The sequence below is a fragment of the Falco rusticolus genome, chromosome 20, assembly GCF_015220075.1.
Source record: "Falco rusticolus isolate bFalRus1 chromosome 20, bFalRus1.pri, whole genome shotgun sequence".
NCBI lineage: Eukaryota > Metazoa > Chordata > Aves > Falconiformes > Falconidae > Falco > Falco rusticolus.
Window position 1 is genome coordinate 5,364,787 of NC_051206.1, and position 27,948 is coordinate 5,392,734.

The following is a 27,948-nucleotide window of genomic DNA, read 5'->3' on the forward strand; positions in this document are numbered from 1 at the left end:
GGACACCCCAGTCTGTGCATTGGTCATGGGTTGGGTGGCCAGTCCTTGGGGCAGAGATGTGCCCCTTCCCAGTAGGCAACAAGCTGACCTCAGTTGCATCCACACTCCTCGATGATCATGTCCTCATGGTGACGGATGACGATTTCACCCTTCTCGTAGTAGAGCATGGAGAGGGGACTCATCCTGACTGGGGAGCAGGCAGGGCAGGGCACCTGGTTGGGTTTGTAGAGCTGCAGCAGACTCTGTGGGAAGACATGGGAAGGGCAAAGCATCACCCTCTGCCATGGGCCGGCAGGGTTGGGCTGTGCGGGGGGAGCAGAGGCAGCACACCCCTCTTACCTGTATGTAAGCATGGTTGGTGGGCTTGAAGGTCTCATCCACGGGCGATGGGCACTGCCCTTCGCACCGGTAGGCGTTGTACCTTTTGGGATAGACAATCCAGCTGCCCCAGCCAGTCTGCTCGAAATCCACCATCATGTCCACCCTCCTGCACAAGGACCTCCCTTCCTCCTCTGGGACGGCAGCGGCAGCATCGCTCACTTTGATCCTTTGCTTCTCCTTCCTGTTCCTGCGGTGCCGGCGGGTCCCCACATCCTGGGTGCCGCTGTCACGCATGACATGCTTGGAGGTCTCCACTGTCCTGATGAGGCTGTGGTCTCCTGGAGACTTGTCCTTGGAGAAGACGAGCAGCAGGACTCTGTCCGCCATGTCCTGGGGCAGGGCTGGCTCCCCGTGGCCAGTGTCACTGGAGGTGGGCAAGTGCATCACAGTAGTGGCCGGGGTGGCTGACCCCCTCACCTCCCACTGCTCCCTTCCTGTGGGACCGTGGTGGCCAGCAGCCACAGCTTGGTGGAGCCAGGATCGGAGCAAGCTGGTGACCTCAAAGACTTTCCAGGAGGCCTGGGTGGAAGAGGGGCTGCCAGCCACAGTGCCCAGGAAGAGCTGGTGGGCACAGGTCCCGCCGCCCCAGCACCTCTGCCGCCGGCTGTGATAGATGTCCAGGGAGACGTTGTGGGCTGGGAAGAGGCCGGGCAGGTGGATGCGGAGCTGGGCCAGACTCACCTCCTGGCTGCTGGAGAGGGAGGACATGTCGAAGGAGAGTGCCCAGCGGGAGCCGTTCTGCAGGGAGCCTGAAACCCAAGGGGCATGGTGAGTGGACTGCTGGCTTTGCCAGGGAGTGCCAGTGCTGGGGGGACAGTGACCTCGCCTGCTGCTGGGGCACGGTGTCTGCCACAGGAGCCAGAGAGTCAGGGGAAAGCAGTCCGATCCACCCAGAGCCAGCGAGAGCACTGGACAGTGCCAGTCCTGGGGACAGGGATGCTTGGGGACCGTGGGAGTCCCCAGACAGGGATGCTCGGGGACTGTGCGGGTCCCGGGGTCGGTGCAGATCCCAGGACAGGGGTGCTCGGGGACCGTGAGAGTCCCCAGACAGGGATGCTTGGGGTCGGTGTGGGTCCCAGGACAGGGATGCTCGGGTACTGTGGGAGTCCCGGACAGGGATGCTCGGGGCCGCGGCCCCACTCACCGTGCGGGGAGAGGCTGAGGGCAGCGGCGGCGGCGGCGCGGAGCGGGGCGGGAGGGGCGCGGAGCAGCTGCAGCATCACCGGGGGGCAGCGCGGCGGTGCGCGGGTCGGTGCGCGGGTCGGTGCGCAGCCCAGGCGGAGCAGGGCGAGGGCGCAGAGCGCCAGCGCGGGCGCGGAGCGCAGCGGGTCCCGCATGGCTGCCGGGGCCTCCCGCAGCCGCCCTATTTGTACCGCGGCCCCGAGCGCCGCCCCGGGCGGCCCCGGCAGCCCCCTCCCCGCGGCCCCGGCCCCCTCCCGCCCTCCCATCTTCACCCCGTCCCTCTTCCCGTCCCTCCGTCCCTATCTCCAGCCTCCCGCCCCTCCACCCGCATGTGCACCCGCTGTCCCTCCCGCCCATCCCTCCTGCCTCGTCCCTCCATCCCGCTCTCCATCTCCTCCCATCATTTCTCCTCTTCCCCGTCCCTCTCTCCATCCCTCCCTCCTGCGCTCGTCCCTCTCCCCAGCTCTCTCCAGCTCCTCTCTGTCGGGGTGGGGGTCCCTAGCACCCTGCGTTGCCTGGCACCTGGGACACCCCAGCACTGCCTGCCCCCCTCCCAATCCTGTCCTGCTCCTTGCAGAAGGGACCAGGACCATGGGCACCCGTGGCCATTGCCCCTGTCAATCCCACAGCCCCGCCTGGGCAGGGGCTCTGCTCCCCCTTGGCTTCCCCTTTTCCCAGTGCTGTCCAGAGCAGGACCAGGGGAGAGGATGCTGAGCACCCACTGCACCTCGCTGCTGGGGCATAGGGTGCAGGACAGAATGAGGCTGGTACAGCTGGGTGTGAGGGGATGGTGGCCAGCACCGTCCTTGGGTGGGCCCAGGGACCAGCCTGGGGAGGTCGGTGTGGCTGGGCTGGGTGGGGGGATGCGATGGGGGAACCTTCCACCGTGGGCCTTTAACACCACCGAGCAGCAAGAGCAGCCATGGGGGCACGTGGCTGCACGTCACCCCCAGCCCGGAGGTGTGAGCAGCCGAGCAGGGGGGACACCCGCTCCGCCGGCCCTCCCAGCGAGGGGCTCTTGCAGAGCAGTGGCTGGCGAGGCTGCGCCGCTCCTTTCTGGGGGGAGACGTGCTCAGTCCTCAGGCGGGACCCCCAGCGTGGGGCCGGTGTCAGGGGGAACCCACGGGTGCCGCGGGTGGCACTCCCCGCCCCGCCCTGCCGGGCACCGGCGGGGTCATGCGCTGACGTGGGGCTGCTTATCCCCAGGTCCGCTCCGCGCCTAGCTCCCGGTCTCGGTGACGTCACGGCCGAACAGGGTGACGTCACGTCCAGGCAGCGCGACGCTACGGCTGTCCCGGGCCACCGCCGCGTCCTTCCCGGCGCCCGCCGGCAGGTGGCGCCGCTCGGCCGCGCGCTGCGGTCCACCCCGCAGCGGCATCGCCCCTTTAAGGCGCGGAGTCTCGCGAGAGCTGCGGCCGCGCGCGAGAGCGCGGCGGCGGGTGGAAATGGCGGCAGCGCCGGCGGCCGCCGGGGCGGGAATCGCTGCTCCCGCGGCCGAGGGTGCCGAGCCCCCGCCGGAGGCCCCCGCCGCCGAGCCCCCGGCCCCGCCCGAGCCGGGCGCGACCGACGCCGAGCCGGGGTATGCGCGGCCCGCCCCGCGGCCGGGGAGGGTTTCGGGGCGCCCCTCGGGGAGGCCTGGGGCGCCCCGCCGGGGGGGAGGGGGGCTGGGCGGTCCCTGTGCCCCGGGGGGGCCCGGGCCGCGCCCCCCGTCAGGACCCGGGCCTGGGCCGCGCCGGGGCCCTGGGGAACCCGCTTCTGCTCCCGCAGGGGGGATGCCGGCCTGGGGGATGCCGCCGCCGCGCTGGAGACGGAGTCCGCCAACGGCAAGGACCCCCTGGTAGGTTGGTAGGTGCGGGGGGGGCGCGGGCGCCGGCTGTCCCCGCGGCGCGGGCCGGGGGCTGAGGTGGCCCTGGGCCACCTGCCCCGGGGGCTGCTCGCCCCCTCCCGGCCCGCCAGCGCGTGTCCCGGACGGGTCGGGTCCGGGTCCGGCGCCCACCCGGGCGGCGCGGGGGGAGGCGAAGGCCCGGGGCGCGCGGTGCAGAGCGGGCGGGCGTGCCGCTCTTCGCCAGAAAACGGAGCGTTTGTGTTTAACGAATCCATGTCTGGCGACACCCGACGCGTTGGCATCAACAAGCGCCCTCAGCTTTCTGAGGATACAAAGCCAGGGCTAAGGCGAAGACGCAGAAGGCGAGGCTACCCGAAAAACCAAAGCCTGAGCGTGTTCCCGCGGTTCAGACGAGAAGGACTTTCTGCCCAGCCCTTTAAAGGATGATTTTGGAAGTTAAATCCTCCCTCATCCGACTAGTTCTAACTGAAACCACGGAATAGTCCCAGCTCGCTCACAGCATGGCTGTGTGTTAAGGGAAGAAAAAAGTTGCCCTCTCTGAATTCTCCTGTCTTGACAGGTTACTGCATAAAACCTCTTCCCTGTCTGATTCAGTCAGTCTTTAAGCCAGCCCAAGTGTGCTGATCTGCTCTGGTTGTAGGAAGCTGCTGGGGACACCGCGGAAGCCTTGGACACGCAGGCGGGCTCGGTGGACGAAGAGAACGGGCGGCAGCTTGGCGAGATAGAGCTGCAGTGTGGAATTTGTACCAAATGGTTCACAGCGGACACGTTTGGCATTGATACCACGTACGTAAGCTCTGCTTAACGCTGGGCACAAAACTTCGGTCAGTAGCAGTGGAAGTATATCGAGTGTAAATTCCCAGGGACCAGGAGCCCGTCTGGGTCCTTGGATGCTTGGAGAGCAGCTTGTTATGCGAATAACAAAAGCTTTACCCCACAGCAGGAAGTGTTTATGTTTGTACATTTCAGCTTTTAAAAAAAAAATCTTTGTGCAGACCTCAGGGCTGTCAGAGCCACCCTTGGACTAAGCCACCTGGTGCCTTAGAGGCCTGTAAATGTTACTTGAAAAGCAGAGGGGGCTTCAGCATGCATTTTCCATTGGCGTGAACAAAAAATAAAATGTTTCTGTAAGTGAGAAGTAAATTCAGCTTGCTTTCTGGAACCAGATGCTTTTTGTTGTTGGATTTTGTTCCTAAAGTACTCTAGACTTCTGAGGAAAATTAACTGACTCGGGTGGAGCCCCTTGTCCAGAGCTTCTGGATGTTGTCTCTTGTGTTGCTGAATGAATTTCAGGACTTCTCTAAAACAAGAAGATGACACTAGGCTTGGCTTGCTTAGGTTTTCTCAAGAGCTTTGTGTCTTTTCTTGATGCCCATGACAAACATAATTTGATGAAAATGTCATTGAACCTGTAATATGTTTCTGGGGAGGGGGAGAGAATAATTCATTTGTTAACCTGGAATCATTAATTTGTTAATCTGATGTGGTAAGCAAAGTGTACACCAGAACTTACAAATCAGCGTGCTCTTTTCCAGATCATGCCTGCCTTTCATGACCAACTACAGTTTCCATTGTAACGTTTGCCATCACAGTGGGAACACATATTTCTTAAGAAAACAAGCAAGTAAGTGTAAAAAAAGCACATTTACTGGAAATTTATGCAGGATAATCCTAGAGGTTTCGTTTTATCTAAAGGCGGTGGAAGAGTTCTGCTTTTCATTTTTCAAAAAAGACCAGAAAATCCCTTATTGGCCACAAGCGTGTGTGGCTTTTTCTAAAAATGTTTTGCTGCTAACTGTTATGGTGAAAATCCTCTTGTTTTGTGAGGGCTGCTGAGTTAGGGCAGAACTTGTGAGGGTTTTGCTTTTATTCAAGGTAGCGCGGATGCTGTGTGGTTAGCAATTGCTGTACACGGTGTATGTTCGATCTTCCCCCTGAAGCATAATTCTAGTTCTGGTGTATTTTTATTTTTGAGATCTCAAGGAAATGTGCCTTAGTGCTCTGGCCAACTTAACGTGGCAGTCGAGGACACAAGATGAGCACCCGAAAACTATGTTCTCAAAAGATAAGGTATGGCTGGTATAAAAATCATCACAGATTTATTCAGTGAAGAGCAAGTTCAAACAAATAAATACTATTAGTGAGGCTTTCAGACCCAGACTGTTAAGACTCAGTTTTATTTTATTTTTTTTTACAGGATATTATCCCATTTATTGATAAGTACTGGGAGTGTATGACAACACGACAGAGACCTGGGAAAATGACTTGGCCTAATAATATTGTCAAAACTATGGTAGGTATTTTGAGTTAAATTCTTGGAGGGTTTTCAGTGGATGATGTAGTCATCTGATGTTTGTGTTTGCCGAGGTCTGGACTTGGAGCTAAATGGTGAAGATTCTCATGCTGCTAATGTGGTTGATACACATGCTATGTGTTAACAGTAAATACTGTGATTTAAACACTTGTTCGTGATCGTGATAGGATCTTACCCTGTGTAACTTAAACTCCTCTGTCTTAGTGTAAAGAAAGAGATGTGTTCTTGGTGAAAGAGCATCCGGACCCGGGGAGTAAAGACCCAGAAGAAGATTACCCCAAGTTCGGGCTTCTAGACCAGGTACGTAACTAGAGCTGGAAGGAGACTGTGCTCTGGGGAGTTGGGAGGGAGGTGTGGGAGTTCTCTTTCTCTTTGCTGGTCGCTTATCCTCAGTCAAGCAGGCAAAACTCAGCCAAGCCATGCTGTGAGCCTGTGTTGTGCCAGGCGATGTGTTGGAGTACTCCAGCACCTGGAATTGTTGTGTTCAGGCTTTGCGTGGTAAGCTTGACTGAGTCTATACATCACGCTTTTTGTTGTTGTTGTTTTGCTTTAAATGTCTTTCAGGATCTTGCCAATATTGGTCCTGCATATGATAACCAGAAACAGAACAATGCTGTATCCACAAGCGGAAGCTTAAATGGCAAGTTCTTTATTCAGGTGGCCTTTGGATATCTGGGACTAAGCTGTGTTTTCCCAGTCCTGTTGCTGGATGTCTGTGCAGTTATGTTAGTTGACGTGCCGCAGTTAAACCTGTTGTGTGAACTGAGGTTATGGTTATGTTCAAACATGTTCAGCCAGCCTCCCTGTGCCTTTCTATAGGGATAGATTAATTTTACATTCTTGTGAAGGTTCAACTTTTCTTTATGGCAGCCAGCTCAGTAAAGATGCTTGCAGGAAAGCTGAGCTGTCTGTTTTGTTTCATGATGGTTTTAATTTGCCTACTTGTATTATTCAGATTTCCCATTTCCCTCACTCTTGAGATACGCAAGTAGTTGTGGAAAGTATATATTCCTTATAATCACTGCTTGCATTTTGCTGTTCCTTTTTGCGGAATGATAGCTGTGCTAACAACTTTGGCTAGCTTGCTCAGATTACCTAGAGTAATCCTACTGCAGTAATGTTAGCCGTTGATGAGATTTCTTTGTGCGCAAGGCTACAGCATTCGATATTAAACACCCTAGATAGAACCTAGCAGGCGGTATCTTGGGCTTTTTGAAGCAGGGTTATAGATGGCTAAGGCTGTGTTGTCTCCATTTCATGCACTGGGTTTTTTTTTTTATTTAATTTCTGGAAGATCTGACAAATATGTGGTGCGACTTCTGTCCTTACAGGTGGAGCCTCTTTGGGAGGTGAATATTTACCTTTCAGCTTCTAAAACTTAAGTATTATTGTTTGCAAAGCTTTTTTGCTCAATTACCTTAGAAGCTAAAGTCAATTAAAAATCAAAAGCGTGCCCTGATGTGATTGCAATAATACTTTGATAGAAAACAACAATTTCACTTTTTAATCTGTAGCAGTTAGAAGCTTTTCATTATCATATTCTGCCCCACTTGACTGGTTTAAAGTTTTATTTTCCACTTACGTTTGTTTTAACTTTGTATGATTTGACCTGATACTACGTGTTAAATATTAATGCCTGAAGAGGTGGTCTGAGTCTGTGAGCTGATAGGAAATTCTGATTGTTCAGGTGATGACAAACTGGAAAGCCTCAAGGTTTTATCCGCTCTAAAACTAGCGAGTGCAGCTGAGATCATGTCACGTTTGTGCAGAATATGGTATTCCTTCAGTGGTTTGAATCCCTTACACCATAAGGGGAATGCTGATAACTTACAAGCTGACTGTATTTTTAATTACAACACAGTATGCAGTCCATAAAGGTGTTTATCTACAGTACGTAAAAAGTTCTATAGTTTTCCTTGTAAATCAAGAGTGATCTATTCTGAACTAGACTAATGATAAAACGCATATACAATTTAACGTATTAAAATGTTACACTGATATTAGTTCGATTAAATTTGATATGTAGCTTTTCTGTACCGCACTTTTATTTGTGAGCAAAAATTGGCTGCTGTAATTTAAAATGATGCGCTGTTCAATCATAGTACTGATTTTGGTAATACTGAAGAGAAACACCTCTATTGCTTTACATTTTGACTCAACTTGGGTATATTTTATTTTATAGATGGAAATTTAACGTTAAGTGCTATTGCTTATGGGCGTCAGCGTGTTTCTTCAGCATAGTGTCACTGGGATGTGATGACTTTGCTTAAAATCAGATAGTGTGTGCTGTAGGTTGGGTTTTCTGCTACTTTTGCAGAAATAAATTTGAACTGTGACTGGAATCTCCATGAAAGCAAATAGTAATGGTTTTGAAGTGGATCAAAAGATCTACAAACAGCAAGGATTCTTAGCCCTCACCTTAAAAAGCTTGAGTTGAGCTCATTTGGTGGATAAATCTCACTTAGCTTCCACTCGAAACTTATGTACCTTGTAGTCAACTTCTGCAATGTCTACAAGTTCTAGATTTTGCTGTGCTCATTTTCAATAGAGTCTGTTTCACATACAACTGTGGGAGAAGGTACTTGAGCTCGTGAACTGTTTTTAATTCGGCTGCTTCTGCCCCTTTCTGTTTGTGGAGATTCCATGCACACGGGCTCTCTCTGATCATCAGCCGCTTAATATGTCGTGGTCTCTGTGTTAAGGGGGAATGGCTGCAGGAGGCAGTGGGAAGGGACGGGGAGCGAAGCGCAAGCAGCAGGACGGAGGGACCACGGGAACGGCCAAGAAAACCAGAAGGTAAGAGGAAAGATGATTCAGTGGCGGTGGTGAGCACCTGCAGCGAGGCGGTGTACGCTGGTCAGAGGGACAGCTCTAGTTTTGATGCCTTTAAGCTGACTTCTGCCTGTCTCTGACCTTGGTAGATTTGAGGGGAATCATGACATAACCCTGTGATGTTATGGATAGGTCACATGCTAGAAATTATTTGAAACGGAGATTTTAAAACTGAAGCTTGAAACTTCGTCTATGAAATGAGCGTACGCTTGGAAGCAAAGTGGCGTGCGGGCCACGGGCGCCGCAGGTACCGCTCTGCAAGAGGCTGCCCTGGGTTGACTTGTGACTGAGCAGTAGCCACCGTGAGATGCCAGCCTGTAGTTTTTGTGTTTTGCAGTGACCCGTTGTTTTCCGCTCAGCGCTTACCACCCCACGGTTATCCTTTGGAACACCCCTTTAACAAAGATGGATATCGTTACATCTTGGCTGAGCCTGACCCCCACGCACCTGACCCGGAAAAATTGGAGTTAGACTGTTGGGCAGGAAAGCCTATTCCTGGGGACCTCTACAGAGCCTGCCTGTATGAACGAGTCCTCCTAGCACTGCACGACCGAGGTACAAAGCTTGCTAATCGTATGCGAGTTGTATTAGCCGGCTCTTCTTACGAGGGGCCATCTTCTCTAACCTCATGTTACTGGTTACTGACACTTCAGACGTAATTGCTTTAAGAGGTGCAAGTGTTAAATCCGCTTCTGTGTGTTCACTTGCCTTCTGACATCGGTGCACGTTAGAAATTGCAAATGAACTGCTCATACCACCTTCTTTCATCTCCGGCAGCTCCTCAGTTAAAGATTTCCGATGACAGACTGACTGTCATCGGTGAGAAGGGCTACTCGATGGTGCGAGCCTCGCATGGAGTGCGGAAAGGAGCCTGGTACTTTGAAATATCCATGGATGAGATGCCTCCAGATACAGCTGCCAGATTAGGCTGGTCACAGCCATTAGGTAAATAGCTTTACCGGGTATTTCTTAGCAGGGGATTCCAGCCGGGTCCTGTGTTTCTTTCCCCAGTAATGCAGACCTACAGAGGGTAAGTAATGTTGAGCTTGCCCGCTTCAACGCTGCTTTTCGTAAGGGGAAGCGCTGCAGGCGGTTTAACCCGTGCAGAACTGCAGTACGGGTGGAGCCTGTATGCTTTGCGTGCTTGGCCTCGCTTAACACTGGAGTCGATGCATTTGTACGAATGGCAGTTGTATTTGTTAACTGAATGTAATTAGTGTTCTGACACTTGAAGCGGGACATGCAGCCGTGCTCCTGCTACACTCTTGTGTGTTCATGAAGAAATGTTGGTTTCTGCAGGGAACCTCCAGGCACCTCTGGGATATGACAAGTTCAGTTACTCCTGGCGCAGCAAGAAGGGAACAAAGTTTCACCAGTCGATAGGGAAACACTATTCATCTGGCTATGGGCAGGGTGATGTACTGGGCTTTTACATCAGTCTTCCAGAAGATACTGAGACTGCCAAATCACTGCCCGATACGTACAAGGATAAGGTGAGGTGTGGAGTTCACTGTCGGATTAAGTGTTGGCTAGGGGGACAAGTGGCAAACGGGTTGCTCTGGCCTCACCCTTGCTCCCTTTGAGTGCATCCTTTCCCTCCTGCCTCGGGGTGCCACTGGCTCGTAGAGGAGAGCTCCAAAGCACTGATCTCAAGAAAACAAAATACCCAGACCCACCCAGAAGTTCTGCAGGGGAAGACTGCTGAATGAGAGTGCCTGCATCTCCTTCCCTCTTCTCTTCCCCTCCTGGTTCTCTCAAACATTTGAGATGTGTGACTTTGCTCTTCACGGGTACTCTGATCCAACAGTCATGCGTATCCCAGAGCACGCTCCTGTACGTCTGCCCTTCTTTACTACGTCACTAGAGGTAAGGGGTTTTCTGGCTCACTTCTGAAGTGGTTGCTTTCTAATATTTCAGGCTCTGATCAAATTCAAAAGCTACTTGTACTTTGAAGAGAAGGACTTTGTGGACAAAGCAGAGAAGAGCCTAAAGCAAGCACCTGGAAGCCAGGTAGGTGAAGCTTTGGTAGGTGGAGGATGAAGAACTTTAGGAAGAGCAGAGAGCTGCTGAGACTGGTGTATTGCATGTATTAATTGCTTGCATTTAATGAGCACAAAGGGAGGCTGGTCATTAGTTAACTGTAAGTTAAACTGCATCTTGAGGATTGGTTTGTAGTTCACAAGTAAGGTCATGAAAGTTAGCATCAATGGGAACAAACCTCTTCATTTTTCTTTTCAGATAATATTCTTCAAGAATGGTGCCAGCCAAGGAATTGCCTTTAAAGACATCTTTGAAGGAGTTTATTTTCCTGCTATTTCTTTGTACAAAGGCTGCACGGTAAGTGACGTATCTTTGAATGATAATTCCTAAGTCCATCATAGTTGTAGCAATGCTGTGTGAGCACTCTGGGAACGTGTCGAGCAAGTGAAGAGGAGAGATGGGAATTACTTTAGTGAAGGGAGTATGGAACAATGCTGTTCATTTGTATGACGTAACTTGATCAAACTCCTGAATGAACACTCTCCTTCCGTGCCAAGGATGTTTGTTCCTGTGGTCTTGCAGGGGGCGCAGGCAGGCTCAGCAGTCAGAGGGGATGCGAACTAAAGACTAAAAAAACCATTCCTGTTGTGTGGGGTTTTTTAATCTAATACCAGACTTGTCTTCCACAGGTTTCTATAAACTTTGGGCCATATTTCAAGTATCCACCCAGAGATATCACTTACCGTCCGGTAAGTAATAACTGAAGCTTTTTACCCCCTGCTTTGTGGTAGGCTCACAGTGTTTCAACAGAAGGCAGCTGCGATTCTGTTGTGGTGGTGGGAGTCAATTTATACCAAGCCTGTGTCTGTCCTCTTCAATCTTTGTACTTGGTGTAGCCAAAAGGATTGTATTTAAAAATATTTGAGGACAGATAGCCTGACAATTTGGCTAAATTTTAACTGAATAGTAGATGCTGCCTTGTTCTTGACAGATTATTTTGGGTTTGCCTGTGTTAGCCTCTTCTATCAACAAGAGGCCTCAATTCTTGTTTAAGGACACATTTGGAATTCCACCACCACTCCCGCCCGATGTTTTCAGGAGGGAAACAGAACTGGAAAGCTACTGTGCAACACGGCTAGTCACTCTGTCCTGGGCCTGGACTCCGTGACTGGAGCTGTCTTTCATTCCCTTTGCAGATGAGTGACATGGGCTGGGGTGCTGTTGTAGAACACACGCTGGCAGACGTTCTGTATCACGTAGAGACAGAAGTTGATGGGAGGCGAAGCCCACCCTGGGAGCCATAAAGGAAGCAGGCGGTGTAGCATTAACAAAAGCAACACAGTGGGTATCCAGTCAAATGGTTTTTATTATAGAGGAACATGCATCACTCAGAGCAAACAAGCTGAAGCCAACGCAGCTCTGGACAGCAGGCACTGTGTATATTTGTTACCTGCTCAAGACTCACGCTCTACCACTACGCTGGAGTCTAAGTGAATGCAGTTCTAGTATGTATTGTGCAATTTGTGGGCATTTCTTGGAGTCTTCAGTAACTTTTCCAGTGTAGCTAGCTGAAGCAGCAAGCATTGTGTTGAGGTAACTGCTCATGTGCTGTACCTGGGTTGTAACAGTCACTTGTTCAGTGAGAGCAGGCTGTAGCTGGCCCTACCCGCTGTGTGTACACTTGCAGAAGGAACACTGACGCTTCTGCCAAGCTGTGTTCGGTGAATTGTAAACAACAGCTTCCAGCCAGAAGGATTGTGTTGTAACAAGACTACTGCATGTAAGACTGAAATTTGGGCTTTTGTCCAAACTGTATTTTTTCCCCCCCCGCAAACTGGAAACCAGTTTAAAAATAAAAGCTTTAACTCTTTTTCTTTTTTTTTTTTTTTTTTTTTTTGTCTTGCAACTTGTTATGAGTGAGACAAACCCAAAGTAGCTACACTTTAGAGAGCTCTTGAGCTGAAGATCTCCTTCAGCTTGCTGCACTGACAAGTTAGACAGGGCCTCCTGCCAATAATCATCAATACAGAACTTTGAATGAATAAATAATTTGACATTTTATGTGTCTGTACAGGAAAAATAAATTAGACTTGCTGCACGGGGAGGAGAAGGGAATAAAAGTTTTAGGTAAGTGCTGTTTGTGTTCTGGGTGAAGGAGGACGGTAAAATCTGGGGTGAAGTCAGTCCTGTGTTGGTCTTCCTGCCTTCCCAGGCAGTGGTCTGGGACCTCTCTATTCACTAATTGGCCAAGGCCTATCATAGTGGACACCGCTAATTAAAGCTTTGTTTATTCATTGAACCTAATTAGTTAGGGAGGTCGCAGGGGCCTGACTGGACCAGCATGTGCTCAATGGAGCAAATGCTGGACCAGAAATTTGAAGTCCAAGTAGTTTCAATAAACAAAGCTTTATTTATCTATTGAAACTATGTATTAAATTAGTGGTGTCTACTGTTAAAGGCCTGGATTAATTAGCACAGGCTGTAATTACCCTCTAGTAATTACCAGAGTCACTCCTTCGCCCCTGAAGCAAGCACTGCACCACGAGCCGGTGCGGTCAGCAGCTCACGGCCGCTGTCTGGGCTAGGTGCTCCCGAAGGTGGTTGGCAAAGTCGACCTGCGTCTGGGACAGGACCTGGTTGATGATGGTCTTTGGCAGCCAGCCCTGGGGAGGAGCAGGGACAGCCCGTCAGTGCGACTTGCCTCGCGTGCAGCAGCGCCGGCTGCTGCTTTGAAATGCTCGCCGCAAAACTCACCTTCAGGTCGAGGCTGAGCAGCCACGTTAGCTTGGTTTGGGAAGGATGGCCGGGCAGCGGGCGGAGGATCATACACGTGGGGCCGTTCTCAGCTCTGTAAGAGGACGGGAGTGCACAGTTAAGACAGCAGTGTCTGACTTTCAGGGGTTCCTCAGCAGTTCTTCCTGCTGAGACCAAGCTTATTACCCAGAGCCAGCGCTAGAAGCTGGAGTGTGAACCTGGCTCCCATTGCACACCCTGTAAGTGAATGCAAAAGGCGGTTACCTTACAAATCCTTCCTGCTCTGGCATAGCTCCGTACTTGGTGGCCATGCCAGCCAGGACACAGGTAGAGCCACGTCTCTTAGAGCACCGGACGCTCACAAAGTCCCGTGGTCCGACAATGTTGCCGGGGGTAGCAGCCGCCTTCTCATGGGTGATCACTGTGTCCTTTCCAATCTTCTGGAGAATCTGCAGAGTTTAGAATTAAAACATTAATTTCAAGTATTCACTGTAAACACAGCTCAAAGCTAGCTTTGATTACCATGTGTTCAAATACACGCTCTTACAAAAACTCGGTGTTTACAAGGAGAAAACCTGCAAATATCTGCTTAATTCCAGAATGCAGAATGTTAGTTTTCAGTATCTGAAAAGAGAAGGTAGTTCTCTTAATGCTTCTTTTAGTCTGGACAAGCTGTGGAACAGCCAGACGCTCTTCCCTGTGTGGTGGGGTGCTGTGCTGTTTCTCCTCCAGGCGCAGTACAAATGAGCATCAGAACTGGCCCACTCCCTGGCAGTAAAGAGCGATTCCTACAGAGTAAATAGCAGACAAGCTGCTACAGGCTCGCTTCTGCTGCAGCAGCAACGCGATTACTGTGGAACAAGCCCTACGTCTGCAGCAGGATGCAGACAAGATAAAGCCTGGCTTCTCCGTTCCCAAAGAACGGGTGGAGAAAGCCCTGTGCTCCTGCCGTTTTGGGCAGAGCGATTCTCTGGCCCTTGCAGTGCCGCTCGGAGCAGCCCGTGTGCGTGAGCCCCTGGCTGAGCCGCGTCTGACGCGCGCTCCCTACCTTGACTTCTTTGACGCTGGGGTTCCAGTCCCCCATCTGCTCCATGTTGTCCACCAGCTCACTGTACACCGTGTCCAGGGGCTGGTCCACCACCACCTCGAGTCGGAACACCTTGCCCACATCTGGGAGCACCTTGCTCAGCACTTTGTCTCCGTTACCCTGGGGAGGGGAAGGCAGAATTAATATTGCAGATATTTACAGGAGGACCACATGGAGTCTGCTGCAAAGCAGAGCGCCTACCACCACCGTCTCAGTCTTCCAGCCGTCCTGGTCCTCGAGGATGCTGAGTGATTTCTGGAGGGCTTCCTCTCCTTGCTTGATGTAAGACATTTCCATCTCACTGAAGGGCTTCTCCTCTAGCCTTGAGCCTGCCGCGGGATCAGACAAAATCGGGAGTGAGCGGAAGAACACTGCACAGCTAACACATCCAAATGCCAGATAAGCTTTATCTACATCAAATACACTTGTCTGCGCCTAGGGGCCAGGGAAGTAAACATTCCGGGCTGCTTGCCTGCCTTTGCCGTTTGTTTAGCAAAAGCACGGGCTGCCCACAAGCAGGTTTCCCTCCGGCCACCCTCCAGCCCTGACCTGCGCCGGTCACCACCCGGCAGAAAGGGGCAGACCCCCGCCTCTGGGCACTTACTGAGCAAGGTGCTGCTTCTGCGAACCTGGTTGATCCACAGGCCGGGTCCTGCGCTGCGGCAGGCCAGCTTGCTCAGCTCCTGGCTGATGGCAACAGTGGCTTGTCTTCTCAGACCTGAGAGCAGAAAGCGCGTTACTCGCCAGCACCAAGCACCGCACTGCAGAGGGCTTGCTATCTTATTCCCCCCCTTCCGGATTTAAACAATACAACATCGGAAAAGTCTCTGCTTCCCCCCTTCGCTGAAGTCCCCACAGGCACCGAGAGCAGCTGACTGGCATTGCACTGCTCGGGGTCACAAGCTGTCCTAAACAAACCCAGGCTTTGCACTGCGTGTGGGGAGCCAGGGACAGTTGTAAAAATACCGAGGAGCAATCGTGAGGTGCCCAGGCGGGCCGTATAAACGGAGTACAATAAACACCCTCGCAGCCGGTGGGGGCATCACCTATTGCTACCCTCCACGTGCAGCCATCCCTGTCGGACCCCAGCAATAGGTTTGTGACAAAAAGGGTCGTGGAGACAGTAAAACACGAAACCCAGAAAGCAACATGGCATGGGGTGGGGAGAGCCCCCCGGAGCCCCCAGCCTCCTCCCGCCCTGCCGGCACTGCCCAGGGCAGGCAGCCCATGGAGAGGGGCTTCCCCCAGCCCCGCGTCCTGGCCCCCAGCCCCTCACCAGTCATGTTGCGCAGGTGCCGGTAGGAGATGGCGGCGCAGAGCTTGAACGTTGCGGGCAGCATCTCCCTGGTCTGGATGGAGCTGTGGGTGCTGCGGGCAGGCGTCTCTGTGGTGAGCACTCCTCTGGCCGGCCCGCGGGGCGCTCAGCCTTAAGTACGCCAGCTGAAGGATGCTGGCTTGTCAGCAGGGAGATAAGAGCCATCACTTATGGCAGGGCCACAGGGGCCAAGGCCAGACCTGGCTCCTTGTGCATCTGCCGGGGGCCGCGGGTCGCATCCGGCGAGCAGATGCACGCACGTGGGCAGACGTGTGCTCGTATGCGGTGCTGGCACGATGGAGCCTGGCCAGCCCCCATCCGCGGTCCACAGTGAGCTCCTGCAGCAAGGCGAGGGCAGGAGACGGAGGCACAGCCTCCTGAGCTCGTATGGGGCTTTGCAGGTGACCCCTGTGCTGGGGATAAACCCCACTGCATGTGGACCTGGGGTCCACAGCACGGCTGCCCCTGCATGGATCAGCTGGCGTGGAGAACAACAGATAACGATTAATTCCAACGTGTAACAACTGATACGGCAGAAAACAACAGATAATAACGGATAACGATGCACAACACCATCTCACAGCACAACCATCCCAGAATAACTGCAGCAAGGCTCTGCCGAGCCGGACACAAGAATGGGGCCACTTGTCCTTGCCCTGGGGGCCAGACCCACCACAGAGCCCTCGCTGCATTAGAGCCCCCGTGCACAAACCAAACCCTGCAGACTGGGACCTCCCAGCACCACTGGCACCCGTGACCGTGTGCAGGGTGGGTGGGCACCCCCGGGATGGCTGCACGCAGCGGGAACACTGGGGATGCTTCCTGCACACTGCATGGACAAGAGCATCTTGGAGCCCTCCCTCACCCCACCAGCACCATGCTGATGCAGCCGCTCTTTCAGCCTACACAAAGCTGAATATTAAATGTGTTAAGCCACTAAGCTCGGGGCTGGGAGCGAGGGGCAGCCCCGTACCTCCCCCAGAGGCTGGTTTATCTGCTGTGGAGCTGGGAGCGGTGGGCAATGGCAGAGCAGCGATAACACTCAAGGATGAAATGACATTTCTGGGATGAGTTACAGCTCCAGAGACCAGCGCTCCCAAGAACCCATGAATCACCAGCTGCTTCCTTTGACGTCAGCCCCTGCACCCTCCTGCAGGGAACCTGACCTTCCTCCCCGCTGTTGCAACAACTTGGCCAAGGGGGAGGTCAGCCACTCCTGCACCAGCGCCCCGGCCCCGAGGAGCCCCTCACTGAGCCCCCGAGAGACGGTTTGGGTCCTACCTGCCTCCTGGGAATGGTCCCGCTGCTCCGGCCCTGCCGCTCCCCAGGACAGCTCCTCTCCATCTCTGGGGCTGCTGCTCTCCATCACGTGCGAGACAAGACACCTTGCACTCGTGTTGGCGATGCGCACTTGGGTGAAGGTGCTGGTAGGACCAGGAGGAAGCCAGAAGCTGCACCATCCCTTTCCCGAATGGTTCCTGGGAAAGTCCCCACACAGGCGTGATTCCCAGGTCCCTGCTGCAGCTCTCCCCCGCGGGGGCTGGGCTTCATCCTCCTGGTCCCCACATGCCTGCGGACAGCGGGAGGAAAAATCAGGAGGGTTTGAAATCCCTGAGCCGCTGCTGGGAGCTCCTGACCCCGCAGTGGAGCTCGTGCCGAACACACGCCGTGCACCGACGGGTCTGCAGTGCCTGGGGAGAGCGGTGAGACCCTCTGGCACGGTGCATCCCCCCCCAGCACCCACAGCCCCCCTGTCCGGGGTACGCGGCACCGGGGCAGCAGGGAGACCCCTCGGCTGTGGACCAGCCGGGACCGCTGTTATCCCAGAGGGAGCAGCTGCTCCCGGGCACAAGGCCTCGGCACAAGGACACGCTGTTGTTTGTGAGAAGAACCAAAACAGCCCAGGCAGAGTCACCCCTCCGGCTGGGGGCTGCGGGGGCTGGAGGGGCACAAGCCCCTCTGTGCCTCGCAGCTGGGGACATGGGGACAGTGATGCTGCCCCATGGTGCACAAGGCAGGTGCTCCAGGCAGCCAGTCCCCGGAGCGGCACACTGAGCCCCCCAGCCTGTCGGGAAGCTGTGCCGAAAGGGCCCCCAGGACCCTCAAGAGGGTCTGGTTAATTGGGACACCCCGAGGACCCTCAACAGCTCCTGATGTGACCTTGGCATCTCCTCCAGTCATCTCTCAGGGGTCCCACGCTGTCACCGTGCCACCGAGCTGCCTGCGGCGTCCGAGCCTGCAAGGGGAAGGGACGGCAGCCCTCCCGCAGCACCGGGGGTGGCACCAGGGGTGGCACCGGTGCTGGGGAGCAGCGTGGTGCCGCGGGTGTCAGGGGTGGGACGGGGGTCCCAGCACCTACCTCGGGCCCTGGGAAGGCACCTCTCCATCAGGGAGATGTGATGAGATCATGAGATCAGGCAGCCGGGCTGCCTGGCTGAGCCCACGTGTGCTCTAGCACCGCTCACCTGCCTGCGGCAGGATGAGGCCCCAGCCACAGCTCAGACCCACCTGGGCCTACCCAGATCCTCGTCTGGGCATGCCAAGCCAGGTCCTGCCAAGCTGGTGGTGCTGGGGGTGCGGGGAGCACGTGGCCGCATCCTGCATGCCAGCAAGGGGATGCCTGGGAAGATGGCATGGCCCCGCTCCAGGACAGGCACCCAGCACCCTCCCACCCACATCTGTGGGGGCCAGAGGAGAGAGAAAACGCTGGGGGAGGTAAAACGGCTGAGAAAGCCCCTGCAGCCCCCGCTGGGTCCCCAACCCCCTCAACATGCCCCCCACGCACCCGTGGAAAGTAATCACATGGCTGTATTTGCAGCTTTTAGCTTAAAAATGTACATCCAGGCGCTCCACGTACAAATATTTACAATTGTTTACAAATGTACAAAACCCGATTGAATGTAAACCAAAGGTGTCAGAGGCCGGGATTCACCGGGACCCCTGGGACCCCCCAGCCCACGTATGCTGTCCCTTGCACAGCCATGCACGGTGCCTGCACATTGCACGCCCACGTGCACTGTCCCTTGCACACCCGCTGCCTGCCCCTCGTGCACCCATGCGTGCTCACTGCCCCCTGCTCACCCAACCCCACAGGCAAGGCTTGGGCACCCCGAGGCTGCCCTGAGCTGTCCCGTGGACAGAGGGAGCCCCCCCCACGCCCCCCCCCAGCCCAGCCACACTCAAGAAAATCCCCTTCTCTGAGTCCATTTCACACCGTGGAGGATGGAGCAGGAGGGGCAGGCTGTGCTTCCCCCGAGGCGGGGGGTCTGTCAGGCTGACCCTGTCCCTCCTGCTGCAGCACAGCCAGGGGGAGCTGGGGGTGACACCCCCCTCCAAGGCTGCCTTTGTTTCTATCTGGACAGCGCAGGCAGCCCCGCAGCCCCTCAGTGCCCGCAAGGGTTGTGCATCGAGCTGGCAGTAAGGTAACAGGCTCAAATGGTCCCTGCCCGAGCCCCTTCCCCTGAGAGCGGCAGGGGGGCAGCTGGGCATGGCACCCCCCAGGAAGAGGCTGGATGTGCAGTGGGGCTGGGGGAAAGGGGCCGGGGGCCGGGGTCAAGCAGACTCTGCCCCATTGCCTCTCCATCACCCCCTGCCCACCCTCACCAGCCTGTGCCAGCATCCTGCCTCGCCTCCACGAGCATCCCTGGAGACCCTGGCCCCAGCGCTGGTCCGAGACAACCCTGAGGGGGGGGGGGGGGCGGGCTGGGGGCTTCCCGGCCCCAGCGGCTCCCCCAGGATGGCGAGAGGGGTCAGGACAGTGCCGGGGCTCGGCAGGCAGAGTTGGCCGCAGGAGTGTGCGAGTTCACAGCGGCTGGGTGGGGGGGTTGGATGGTGGTGCCGATGGTGTAGTCAGCTGGCTGTGAGGGACAGACAGTGGGCAGTGAGCCAGGGGGGTCTCAAGGAGACCCCAGGGCAAACCGTCCCCCCCTCCCCCAATTACCCCATCTCTTACGTGGCGTCGGAAGAGCCGCTGCAGAAGGCTGCGCTTGGGGGGCTCGGGCAGCTGCGTCCAGTCCAGGTCAGGGGAGCGGGTCCCGCTGGGTCCAAACACATTGAGGTCCTTGAAGCACTCAGTCTCAATCATCTGGGGGGGGACAGGTCACTCGGAGGGCAGGCACAGGCCGCCCCAGCAGCACCACAGCATGGCAGGACCCCCCAGTGCCCCACAGCCCTGGTACCTCGTTCTGCCAGGGGATGGAGACGCTGCCGGTGGCGAACTTGGTGTAGAAATCGTTGTCGGTTTGGTCCAAGTTGACGCCTTTCACCGTTGAGAACTGCTCGATGTCCAGCACGTCCTTGCAATAAACCGCCCGGGGCTGTGGGGACCACGGAGCTGTCAGTGGGGGGAGCGGGGCTCACCCCCCCCCTGGGGTCCCCCCCGGCCCAGCCCCTTACGTCTGGCACAAAGGGGGGTGTCATGATGCCGGCCTCCAGGCGCTTGAAGTTGATGGTCCTGAAGAAGGGATGCCGCTTCACCTCGGCCGCCCCGTCAGCTCCGCAGCCCAGCCGCTGCTTGGGGTCCTTGGCCAGGAGCTGGGGAGGGGGACGGGTGGTCACGGTGGGGGCCATGGAGCCAGCCCCACCCCCCGAGGGTACCGGCAGGTCCCAGGGTCTCCAGCTCACCATCTTGCAGATGGCTCGGGCATCCTCACTGAACTTGTCCGAGTACAGCTCCTGCTCCTCCTGCACCCGCTTCTCCACCTCCTCACGCTTCACCCGCTCCTTGCGGGTGCGGAAGGGTGACTGCCCCTCAATCATCTCGTACACCAGGCAGCCCAGGCCCCACCAGTCGGGGCTGAAGGTGTAGCGCTCGTTGTTGATCACCTCCGGGGCTGCGAGGCACAGCCCCAGAGCCATCAGCGGCTGGGCACACCGTGGCACAGGGACCCCCAGGCCAGCCCGGCCGGCGCAGCCCCCATGCTCACCCATGTAGCCGACAGTGCCCACGCGGCCGCGGATGGTCTCGCCCTCAGGGATCTTGATGGCCAGCCCCAGGTCGGAGATCCGGATGTGGCCTGGGCAGGGAAGGGGGTCATCCCAAGGATGGTGCCCTCGCCCAGCATCCCAGGGAACAGCCACCCCACATCCCTGCACATCCTCCCCAAAACACAGCCAGAGAACCCCCAGGAGGCACACAGACACCCAACCCCAGAGCCAAGAGCATGGGCAGAGCCCAGCCCAGCACCTCCCTCCTCACCATCATCATCCAGCAGGATGTTCTCCGGCTTCAGGTCCCTGCAGGGACAGAGGGATGGCTCAGCACAGAGCAGTCCCACCCCGCCGGCCCTGTGCCCGCACCATGCTCACCGGTACACTATGCCCTCCTGGTGCAGGTGCTGGAGCCCACAGCAGATCTCCGCTGCGTAGAAGACCACGCGCCCGTCCTCGAAGCCAGGGTTGCCCATGTTGTAGATGTGGAACTTGAGGTCGCCGCCATTCATGATGGTCAGCACCAGGCAGAGAGCGTCCTTCGTCTCGTAGGCATAGGCCAGGCTCACCTGTGCGCCCACCCCGGCCATCAGCATCGGCACTGGCCCCCCCGGCTCCCCGGCCCCTCCAGAGAGCACAACGCACCACGAACCGGCTGTTGACCTTCTCCAGGATCTGCTTCTCGTTCAGGGCCATCGCCTCCCCTTTCCGCTTCTTGATCCGCTTCTTCTCCAACTTTTTGCAGGCGTACATCTTCCCCGTGGCCCGCACCTGGCAGGCACACACCTGGGGGGGGGGCACACATGGACAGCGGCGGGGTGAGCCCCCACCAGCCCACCCCATCCCCCCTCCCTTTGTGGCCGCACCTCTCCAAAACCGCCCTTGCCCAGGATCCGGTACTGCCGAAACGTGTCCTTGGTGACCGACTGCCTGAAACGCACAGCCCTAGGCACATCAGCCCCGCCGCCCCCCAGACCCCCCCACCCTAAGACCCCCCAGACTCCTCACTCACCTCTCCAGGTACTTCCACTGCAGGAACCGGTCAAAATACATGCTGTCACAGTAGTCGGTGAAGGGGTCCCCGCTCAGGTGCTCGTGCAGGGTGCTGCAGGGGCAGAGGGGGCGGCTGGTGTCACCTGCAGCCCCCCCGCACGCCCGTCCCCGGGCAGGCACTCACCGCAGGCAGCTGCTGAAGAGGTCCTTGTAGGGGCTCTTCTGCAGGTCCTGCAGGCACTGGCTGGCGTGGGGCTGGCCGACCTCGGGCAGGAAATCTGGGGACTGCCGGGGGGAGCAGACGGCTGCACACTCACCCCCTGGGTGCATCGCTCCCGCATCCCACCCATCATCCCAGTTGGGCAATGGGACCTTCTGGGATGCCCGGAGAGCAGGGACATGGCTTTGTGGCCAGCAAGGGACCCCTCCTGCTGCTCCCATCCCACCCTCACCCCATCCTGCCCTGGGGGAGGAAAGCCCCCCAGACTCACCTCCTGCTTGAGGAACTGGCAGATGATCTCCTCCCCCATCTCCTTCCGCTTCTCATCCGGGGAGAGCTCGTAGTCCGCCTGGGATGCCCGGGGAGAGGAGGGTGCTGCAGCCAGTGGCACAGGGCATGGCTCTGCCCTGTGCCCCCCGCCAAGCCCCCTGCTCCCCCGGACGAGGCACGTCTGCCTGGCTGTGGGGCCAGGGAGCTGCCTGCACCCCCGTGCCATGGGCAGCTGCCTGCTGCGGGGCTTGTGGTGGTGCAGGCAGCCCCGCGGGGGTCCCACCCTGCTCCCCGCAACAGGGAAGTGGGCTGCCACCCTCAGGCCCACCACAGCCCCAGCAGCTCTTGTTATTCAAAGAGAGGAAAAATGTCCCGCAAGAGCTCTGGCAGCCAGCACAAGCAGGGGCCGCTTCGTAGGCACATGCTCCCCATCAGCAGCCCCCGTGGCTGCCAGGTCTTTGTGCACCCCAGAGGCCCCGGCTGCTCCCCACGAAGCCCCCAGCCCCTGGAAAGCTGACCCTGCTGCGCAGGGCGCTCACACACTGCTGACACAAACCGTGCGGTAATGGGAAACATGGATCATTTTATGAGGTTTGTTTTTCCCATTCGCCAACATCTGAGACCTGGCACCAGGGTGAACCTCGCAGCAGGCACCGCTGGATTCTGAGCTTGCTGGGATGGAGAGTCCCCCTCCCCCAGTGCAACCCGCAGCACGGCAGGATGGGGGGTCTCTGCCTCCCCTGCAGCCCCCCGGGTGCCACTCCACAGCCACCACCCTGGGGCCCACACTGCGAACCGGCCGTGGCAGTGGCCAAAACCCCAACTAGCCCCATCCTGGGAAAATGCCTCCATAAGTCACCGTCCCCCAGCAGAGCCGGCGCGGTGGCATCCCGCGGGGACCCTCACCACAGCGTCCAGGAAGCGGATGCAGCGCAGGAGCTCCGGCCGCGTCTCGCAGAACTGCCGGAAGAGCAGCCGGCCGATGGGCTGCTTCTGGCACAGGCTGCTGTAGTCCCGCTCTGCAAGGGAAGGTGGGATGTGCCACGCACTGCACCGAGCACGTGCCACAGCCCTGCGCCTGCCATGTCCCCCACGCAGCCACTACCCGGTGCCATGTCGGGCCCCCTGCGCCAGCTCCCGGCACCTTCCCCGGCTCACCCAGGCCCTTCCGCAGCTCATCGCACTGGCTGACATGCGGGAACCGGAGGATCTCCCTCCACTTCTTGCTCCTGCCTTTCCGCTTGCCACCACCTCCTGCAGCCGGGGGGGAGAGGGAGAGACGGTCGTACTGCCAGGGTGGGCATCGCTGCCCCGGCCCGGCTGGCAACAGGGAGCAGAGCCCCTGCCCAGCACTGCAGAGCCACTCAGTTTGGGGTCTCCTGCATCTCACCACTGCTGGTCCCCAAAACCCATCACTCACAGACATACCCGCATGCCGCCAGCACTGGGGCTTTAGCCAGCTTTAAAGCAACACGGGAAAACACATCCTCAGCCCTGGAGAGGGCTCTGACCCCCAAGGGGACCCTCATCCCGAGGAGTTGAGGGGATCTGCACGTGCTCGTGGCTCCCAGCCTCATGCCAGGGCAGCAACGGGATCCCCTTCAGCATCACCAGGTGCCAGAGAGGGCTGGACCCAGAACGTGCATGCTTCCTCCCCAAACAATGCCATGGTCCCGCATCTCCCCCTCCAGTAAACATCTGGCTTCCTTATCCCCCCCAGAGCTGCTCATCCTGCCCGTGGGGCCGCAGCAGCCCGGCCTCTGCCTTTGCAGGACGGGGACCCGCTGGGGGTGAGGAGGGGGCAGGGGGATGGCCCCACCGCAGCAGCCGCTCCTCCCGGGCTTGCAGGCGGATGCTTGGTGCGTGAAGTCATCCCTGCAGGGACCCGACATCAGCGCGGGTCTGAGCTGGTGGCCGGCCAGCACCACCGGCTGCCGGCCCCGGTGACGCCGAGCCGAGCCCGTGGGACGCCCCGGTGCTGGGCTCCGGCGGCGCTGGCGTTTCGGCCGGGCAGAGCTTCCTGCCCTCATCGGCTCGCTTCCTCCGGCAGGAACAGCCCCACGCCAGCCGGCGGGGCAGCCTCGGCGGCGAGCGGGCACGGGTCCCTGGGCACCCCGCTCACCCTGGCACCGGTGGCACGGGGTCTGGAGCGCTCGCTGCCCCAGGAAGAGGAGCAGCCGCTCCCCTCGCCCCACGGTGCCCAGGCTGGAGCCCCCCGGTTGGTGAGCAAAGGGGTGATGCCCTGGCAAGGACCCTGCACCTGCCCCAGGAGCCATCCGACACGGGACAGACACGGGAGGGACAGAGGGCCCCGGCAGCCCCGACCTCGCAGGGATGCTCCGAGGCTGTGGCTTCGTGGCCGGGCTCAGGGACACGCTGCCCACACAGTTCCCTCCCTGCCTGTTCCACAGACTCTGCAGGTATCACCCCCAGCACCCTGCTCCGCCTGGTGCTCCTTCCAAATTTCAACTTGCCTGCTGCAACAATAAAAATAAATCAACGCTTGTCACCTGCACCCCAACACTTCTCCCCTGGCTGAGTCAGAAGCGTTTTGCTTCCACACAGGCTCCTGCCGCAGCATCCTCCTTCCCCGCTCTGGTCTCGCCTGCAGCGTGCCAGGCACGGCACAGCTGGGGTGAGCCGGGACGAGCTCTGTGTCCCCAGCGCACAGCCCGTCCCCAGAGCATTTCTGGGTGAGACTGCACCAAACCCCACCTGCGGCAGAGCTGCCCCAGACCACCGAGGCCTCAGGGCTCGGAGTGGGACCCGCTCCTCTGCCCGGAGTGTGTTCCAGCAAAGCAAAACCCATCCCGCTCCCTCCCCAGTGCCCCCAGCAGCCACTACCTCTCCCACCCCAGCCTGTCACTGCAGCGGGGGAAGCAGAGACATGGGTCCCACCAGGACACCGAGCTAGAGCCTGCATGAGACCCAAAGACCTCAAAGTAAAGGAGGAAAAAAAAAATACACAATGCTTGTTCCAAGCTGGCGCAAGGCGCAGGGCAGTCAGGAGCCTCAGCAAGCGCTCAGACTGCTCCTGCCACCCACGGCTGCTCCGGGGGGGGTCCCAGCCCACTGTGGGGCAGGACCACCCCCACCTGCAGACCCCGTGGAAGTGACCCTGCCCTCGCCTCTGCTCCCCAGGGTGCAGCCGCATCCCAGCAGCACTGCACAAAGGGCTGGCAGCCCTTCCTGGCCCGGCACAGGGCTGTGGGCAGGGCAGGGGGCCCGGGCACAGCCACCCACCGCCAGCACGGACCCCTTGGTGCTGGGCAGCAGAGCACCAATGGGGACATCCCAGAAGTGGCCAGCCCCTCTCCCACAGCATCCTCTGCCGGGTCAGGGCAGCCAAGAAAGAGGACACGTGGGGAGCAGCCGTGCTGGGCATCCCGCTGCTGCCTGCTCCCTGCCTGCGCAGACGAGGCCAGGCAGCGGGATGCCCAAGGGAAGATAACACGAGAAGAGGGCACTCGCCTCAGCCCTGCTCCCCCCAAGTGAACCATGCCGGGAAAACCCCACAAGGATGCTGCCAAGCCGACCACGGCAACCAGAAAAGCTGCAGAAAGCCAAATAAAGCCGTTTCTCAGCAGAAAGGAGCCCACATACCAAACAGGGAGGTGCGTTACACCAACGCAGCTCCTGGCAGCAAAAGCCCCGCAGCGGGCAGGAGCGTGTCCCCCGCAGCGGGTAGCATGCGGCGAGACGGTGCTGATGCCCAGTGAGGTGCAGAGCCACCTGCCTCCACCCCGACAGGCCATAAAGCCTTACTCACCGCCCCTTATCTCTTCCGTGCCCACACGCTCCTGGGTTTTTACCCCAGGCACTTCCGCAGGCGGCCAAGCCCTGCTGGCTCCCCCAGCCCTCCGGGACATCAGCGCTCCCTCGAAGGCTCCAGCGGCCCCAGCTGAGCTGGGCACAGAGCCCAGGGTGGCCGGCCACAGACCCCTTCAGCCCTCGTGGGGCTGGGTAGAGGGAACAGCCCCCCTGACCACCTTTCAGGGGGCAAAGCCCCCAGGTGCGCAGCAGGAAGGGCCATGAGGGGCCCTGCAGCAGAGCAAGGCCCTTTTGAGGGCAACAGCGGGTGGCAGCAGCTCAAGGAGCCCCTCAAACCACAGAGACCCCCAACACGCAGCCTAGCCCAGTGCTGGCATCTACCCACGCCACGTTCAGGGTCTGATGCTGCACGTGGTACGGGACTGATGCTGCCAGCACCCCCAAAAGCACCAGGGGTGTGGGACTGCTGCCCCAGCCAAGCCCCCCCCAGCACACCCTGAGGATGGCAGAATTTGGCCAAATGCAATTAACAGGTGGCAGTGGCTGCTCCAGGGTGCCAGGGCTGGACCTTGCCGAACCCCTTGTGCCTTTCACACGAGGCTGGCCCGTGACACCCACACGTGTGGGTCCCCTGGCCATGGCCGGCAGGGTCTCAGCCTTCTGCTGAGGCGGCTCCTGTCCTGTCCATGCCGCCAGGGAGGGAAGCAGCTGCCCAGCCAGGACCCAGCCCTCCATCCTGCTCTGCTTCCCGGCTTCCGGCACCTCTTGCAGCCGGCGCACGCTGACATTAACCCATTTGGCACCCGTGGTGGCAGAGCCCCTGGTACCCTCGAGGCCAAGACCCCCTTCTGGCTCTGGCAAGGCTCCGGTGCAGCATGCGGCAGCCGTCGTGCATCCCACGGGACAGGAGCAGGGTCCAGCCCTGAGCAGGGAGCATCGTGCGAACGCCTGGCCGGCTGCTCCAGCCTCCCAACGCCAGACCTCTCCGGCCCCTGCACACGGGTCATCCCCGCGGCATCTCCAACGCTGCTGGAAGCAACCGTGATGGGGGTAAGAAACCTTTAGAAAACGGGGATTTAAAAAAAAAAAAAATGGGATCCCCTCCGAGTGGCCCCGTCCCCTGCAGGGCTGGGCCAGCGCTGGTGGCTGGTGGCTTTTGGGGCTGGTGGCTTTTTGGTCACAATGGTTTTGCGACGAGGGCGCCGGCTTCCCAAAGGAAACCCAAAGCAAACAAAGGCGCCTGTGCTGGCCCAGGACCCATGCCAAGCCCTGCTCTGGCGGGGCGCGGGGGCTCGCAGCCTTTTGCCCCCCAGGCCTCGTCCCAGCTCCCGCAGGGCTCACACCGGGGTGGCAGCTCCGGCACCGGTGAGGCCGTGGTTTTCCTGGCAGCGCCCGTTTTGCCCAGGCCTGCGCCGAGCTGTCCTGGCACCGGCGAAGTTTTGCTCGTGTGAGCCCCGTCATGCCAGGCACGTCCTGCTGGCACGGGCGGACGGGTGTCCCGTGTCCCGGGTGTCCCGTGTGCCGGGTGTCCCGTGTCCCGGGTGTCCCAGTACGGCCGCGCCTGGGGAACGGCTCCGGCACGGCTCGGTGCCCTCTCTGCCCCGCGCCCCGGGGGCACCGACCGACGGACGCGTCCCACGGCCCCGGGGCAGCCGGTCCCTCCCGGGGGCTCGGCGATGCCAACCGCGATGAGCCCACCCGGCCCGGATGGAAGGGGCCCGGGGTGCCCGCGGGGGGGCCCCGAGCGGAGGGTGCCCGCTGGGAGGGGGCGCGGGGCGGGGGGCCGGGATGCAGCGCGGGACCGGGAGGGGAGCGGGATGCCGCCCGGGCCGGCGGGACGCGGTACCTTCGCGGGCCTTCAGCAGGACGGTGTTGGCCACGATGTTCTCCAGCTCCATGGCGCGGGGGGGCCGGCGGCGCAGCCCCGCCGCCCGCACACCATGCCCGGCGCGGCGCTGCCCCGGCCCGGCGGCGCGGGGCGGGCCGGCACCTCCCGCCGCTACCGGCCGCCTCCGGGGGCGCGTCACCCCCATGACGTCACGGGCCGCCCCCTGGCGTCACGGGCTTATGTAAG

The 27,948-nt window shown here is 58.5% G+C and overlaps 4 protein-coding genes across 6 annotated transcripts; 1 reads left to right on the forward strand and 3 right to left on the reverse strand.

The window, feature by feature from the left end:
• Positions 1–89: 89 nt before the first annotated feature.
• Positions 90–1,718, reverse strand: NODAL (nodal growth differentiation factor). The gene is made up of 3 exons (XM_037371774.1): positions 1,526–1,718; positions 340–1,130; positions 90–242 (listed from the first exon to the last, which is right to left on the reverse strand). Exons 1-3 carry the CDS (start codon positions 1,716–1,718, stop codon positions 90–92), a joined length of 1,137 nt encoding a protein of 378 aa, XP_037227671.1.
• Positions 1,719–2,992: 1,274 nt separating this feature from the next.
• ASH2L (ASH2 like, histone lysine methyltransferase complex subunit) lies at positions 2,993–12,405 on the forward strand. 3 transcript variants are annotated; one of them, XM_037371819.1, is made up of 17 exons: positions 2,993–3,142; positions 3,331–3,400; positions 4,050–4,195; positions 4,945–5,033; positions 5,385–5,479; positions 5,607–5,702; positions 5,928–6,023; positions 6,288–6,363; positions 7,055–7,072; positions 8,426–8,519; positions 8,893–9,110; positions 9,333–9,500; positions 9,855–10,048; positions 10,473–10,565; positions 10,794–10,892; positions 11,225–11,284; positions 11,732–12,405. In XM_037371819.1, the coding sequence occupies exons 1-17, from the start codon at positions 3,009–3,011 to the stop codon at positions 11,837–11,839; spliced, it is 1,854 nt and encodes a 617-aa protein (XP_037227716.1). In that variant the 5' UTR covers positions 2,993–3,008; the 3' UTR covers positions 11,840–12,405. The 3 variants fall into 3 exon arrangements, with proteins under 3 accessions (XP_037227716.1, XP_037227717.1, XP_037227718.1); XM_037371820.1 differs by lacking the exon at positions 7,055–7,072; XM_037371821.1 differs by lacking the exons at positions 2,993–3,142; positions 3,331–3,400 and adding an exon at positions 3,617–3,968.
• On the reverse strand, positions 11,891–18,385 carry STAR (steroidogenic acute regulatory protein). The gene is made up of 9 exons (XM_037371824.1): positions 17,852–18,385; positions 16,973–17,261; positions 15,653–16,169; positions 14,981–15,094; positions 14,578–14,705; positions 14,338–14,496; positions 13,554–13,738; positions 13,290–13,383; positions 11,891–13,198 (listed from the first exon to the last, which is right to left on the reverse strand). The coding sequence occupies exons 3-9, from the start codon at positions 15,714–15,716 to the stop codon at positions 13,091–13,093; spliced, it is 852 nt and encodes a 283-aa protein (XP_037227721.1). The 5' UTR covers positions 15,717–16,169; positions 16,973–17,261; positions 17,852–18,385; the 3' UTR covers positions 11,891–13,090.
• Positions 18,386–18,479: 94 nt separating this feature from the next.
• LOC119140445 (G protein-coupled receptor kinase 5-like) lies at positions 18,480–27,865 on the reverse strand. Its single transcript, XM_037371822.1, has 16 exons — positions 27,721–27,865; positions 23,262–23,357; positions 23,010–23,122; positions 22,105–22,182; positions 21,798–21,898; positions 21,633–21,725; positions 21,487–21,550; positions 21,266–21,406; positions 20,999–21,189; positions 20,889–20,926; positions 20,617–20,706; positions 20,315–20,523; positions 20,087–20,224; positions 19,870–20,007; positions 19,644–19,775; positions 18,480–19,548 (listed from the first exon to the last, which is right to left on the reverse strand). Exons 1-16 carry the CDS (start codon positions 27,770–27,772, stop codon positions 19,441–19,443), a joined length of 1,782 nt encoding a protein of 593 aa, XP_037227719.1. The 5' UTR covers positions 27,773–27,865; the 3' UTR covers positions 18,480–19,440.
• Between the last annotated feature and the right edge of the window lie 83 nt (positions 27,866–27,948).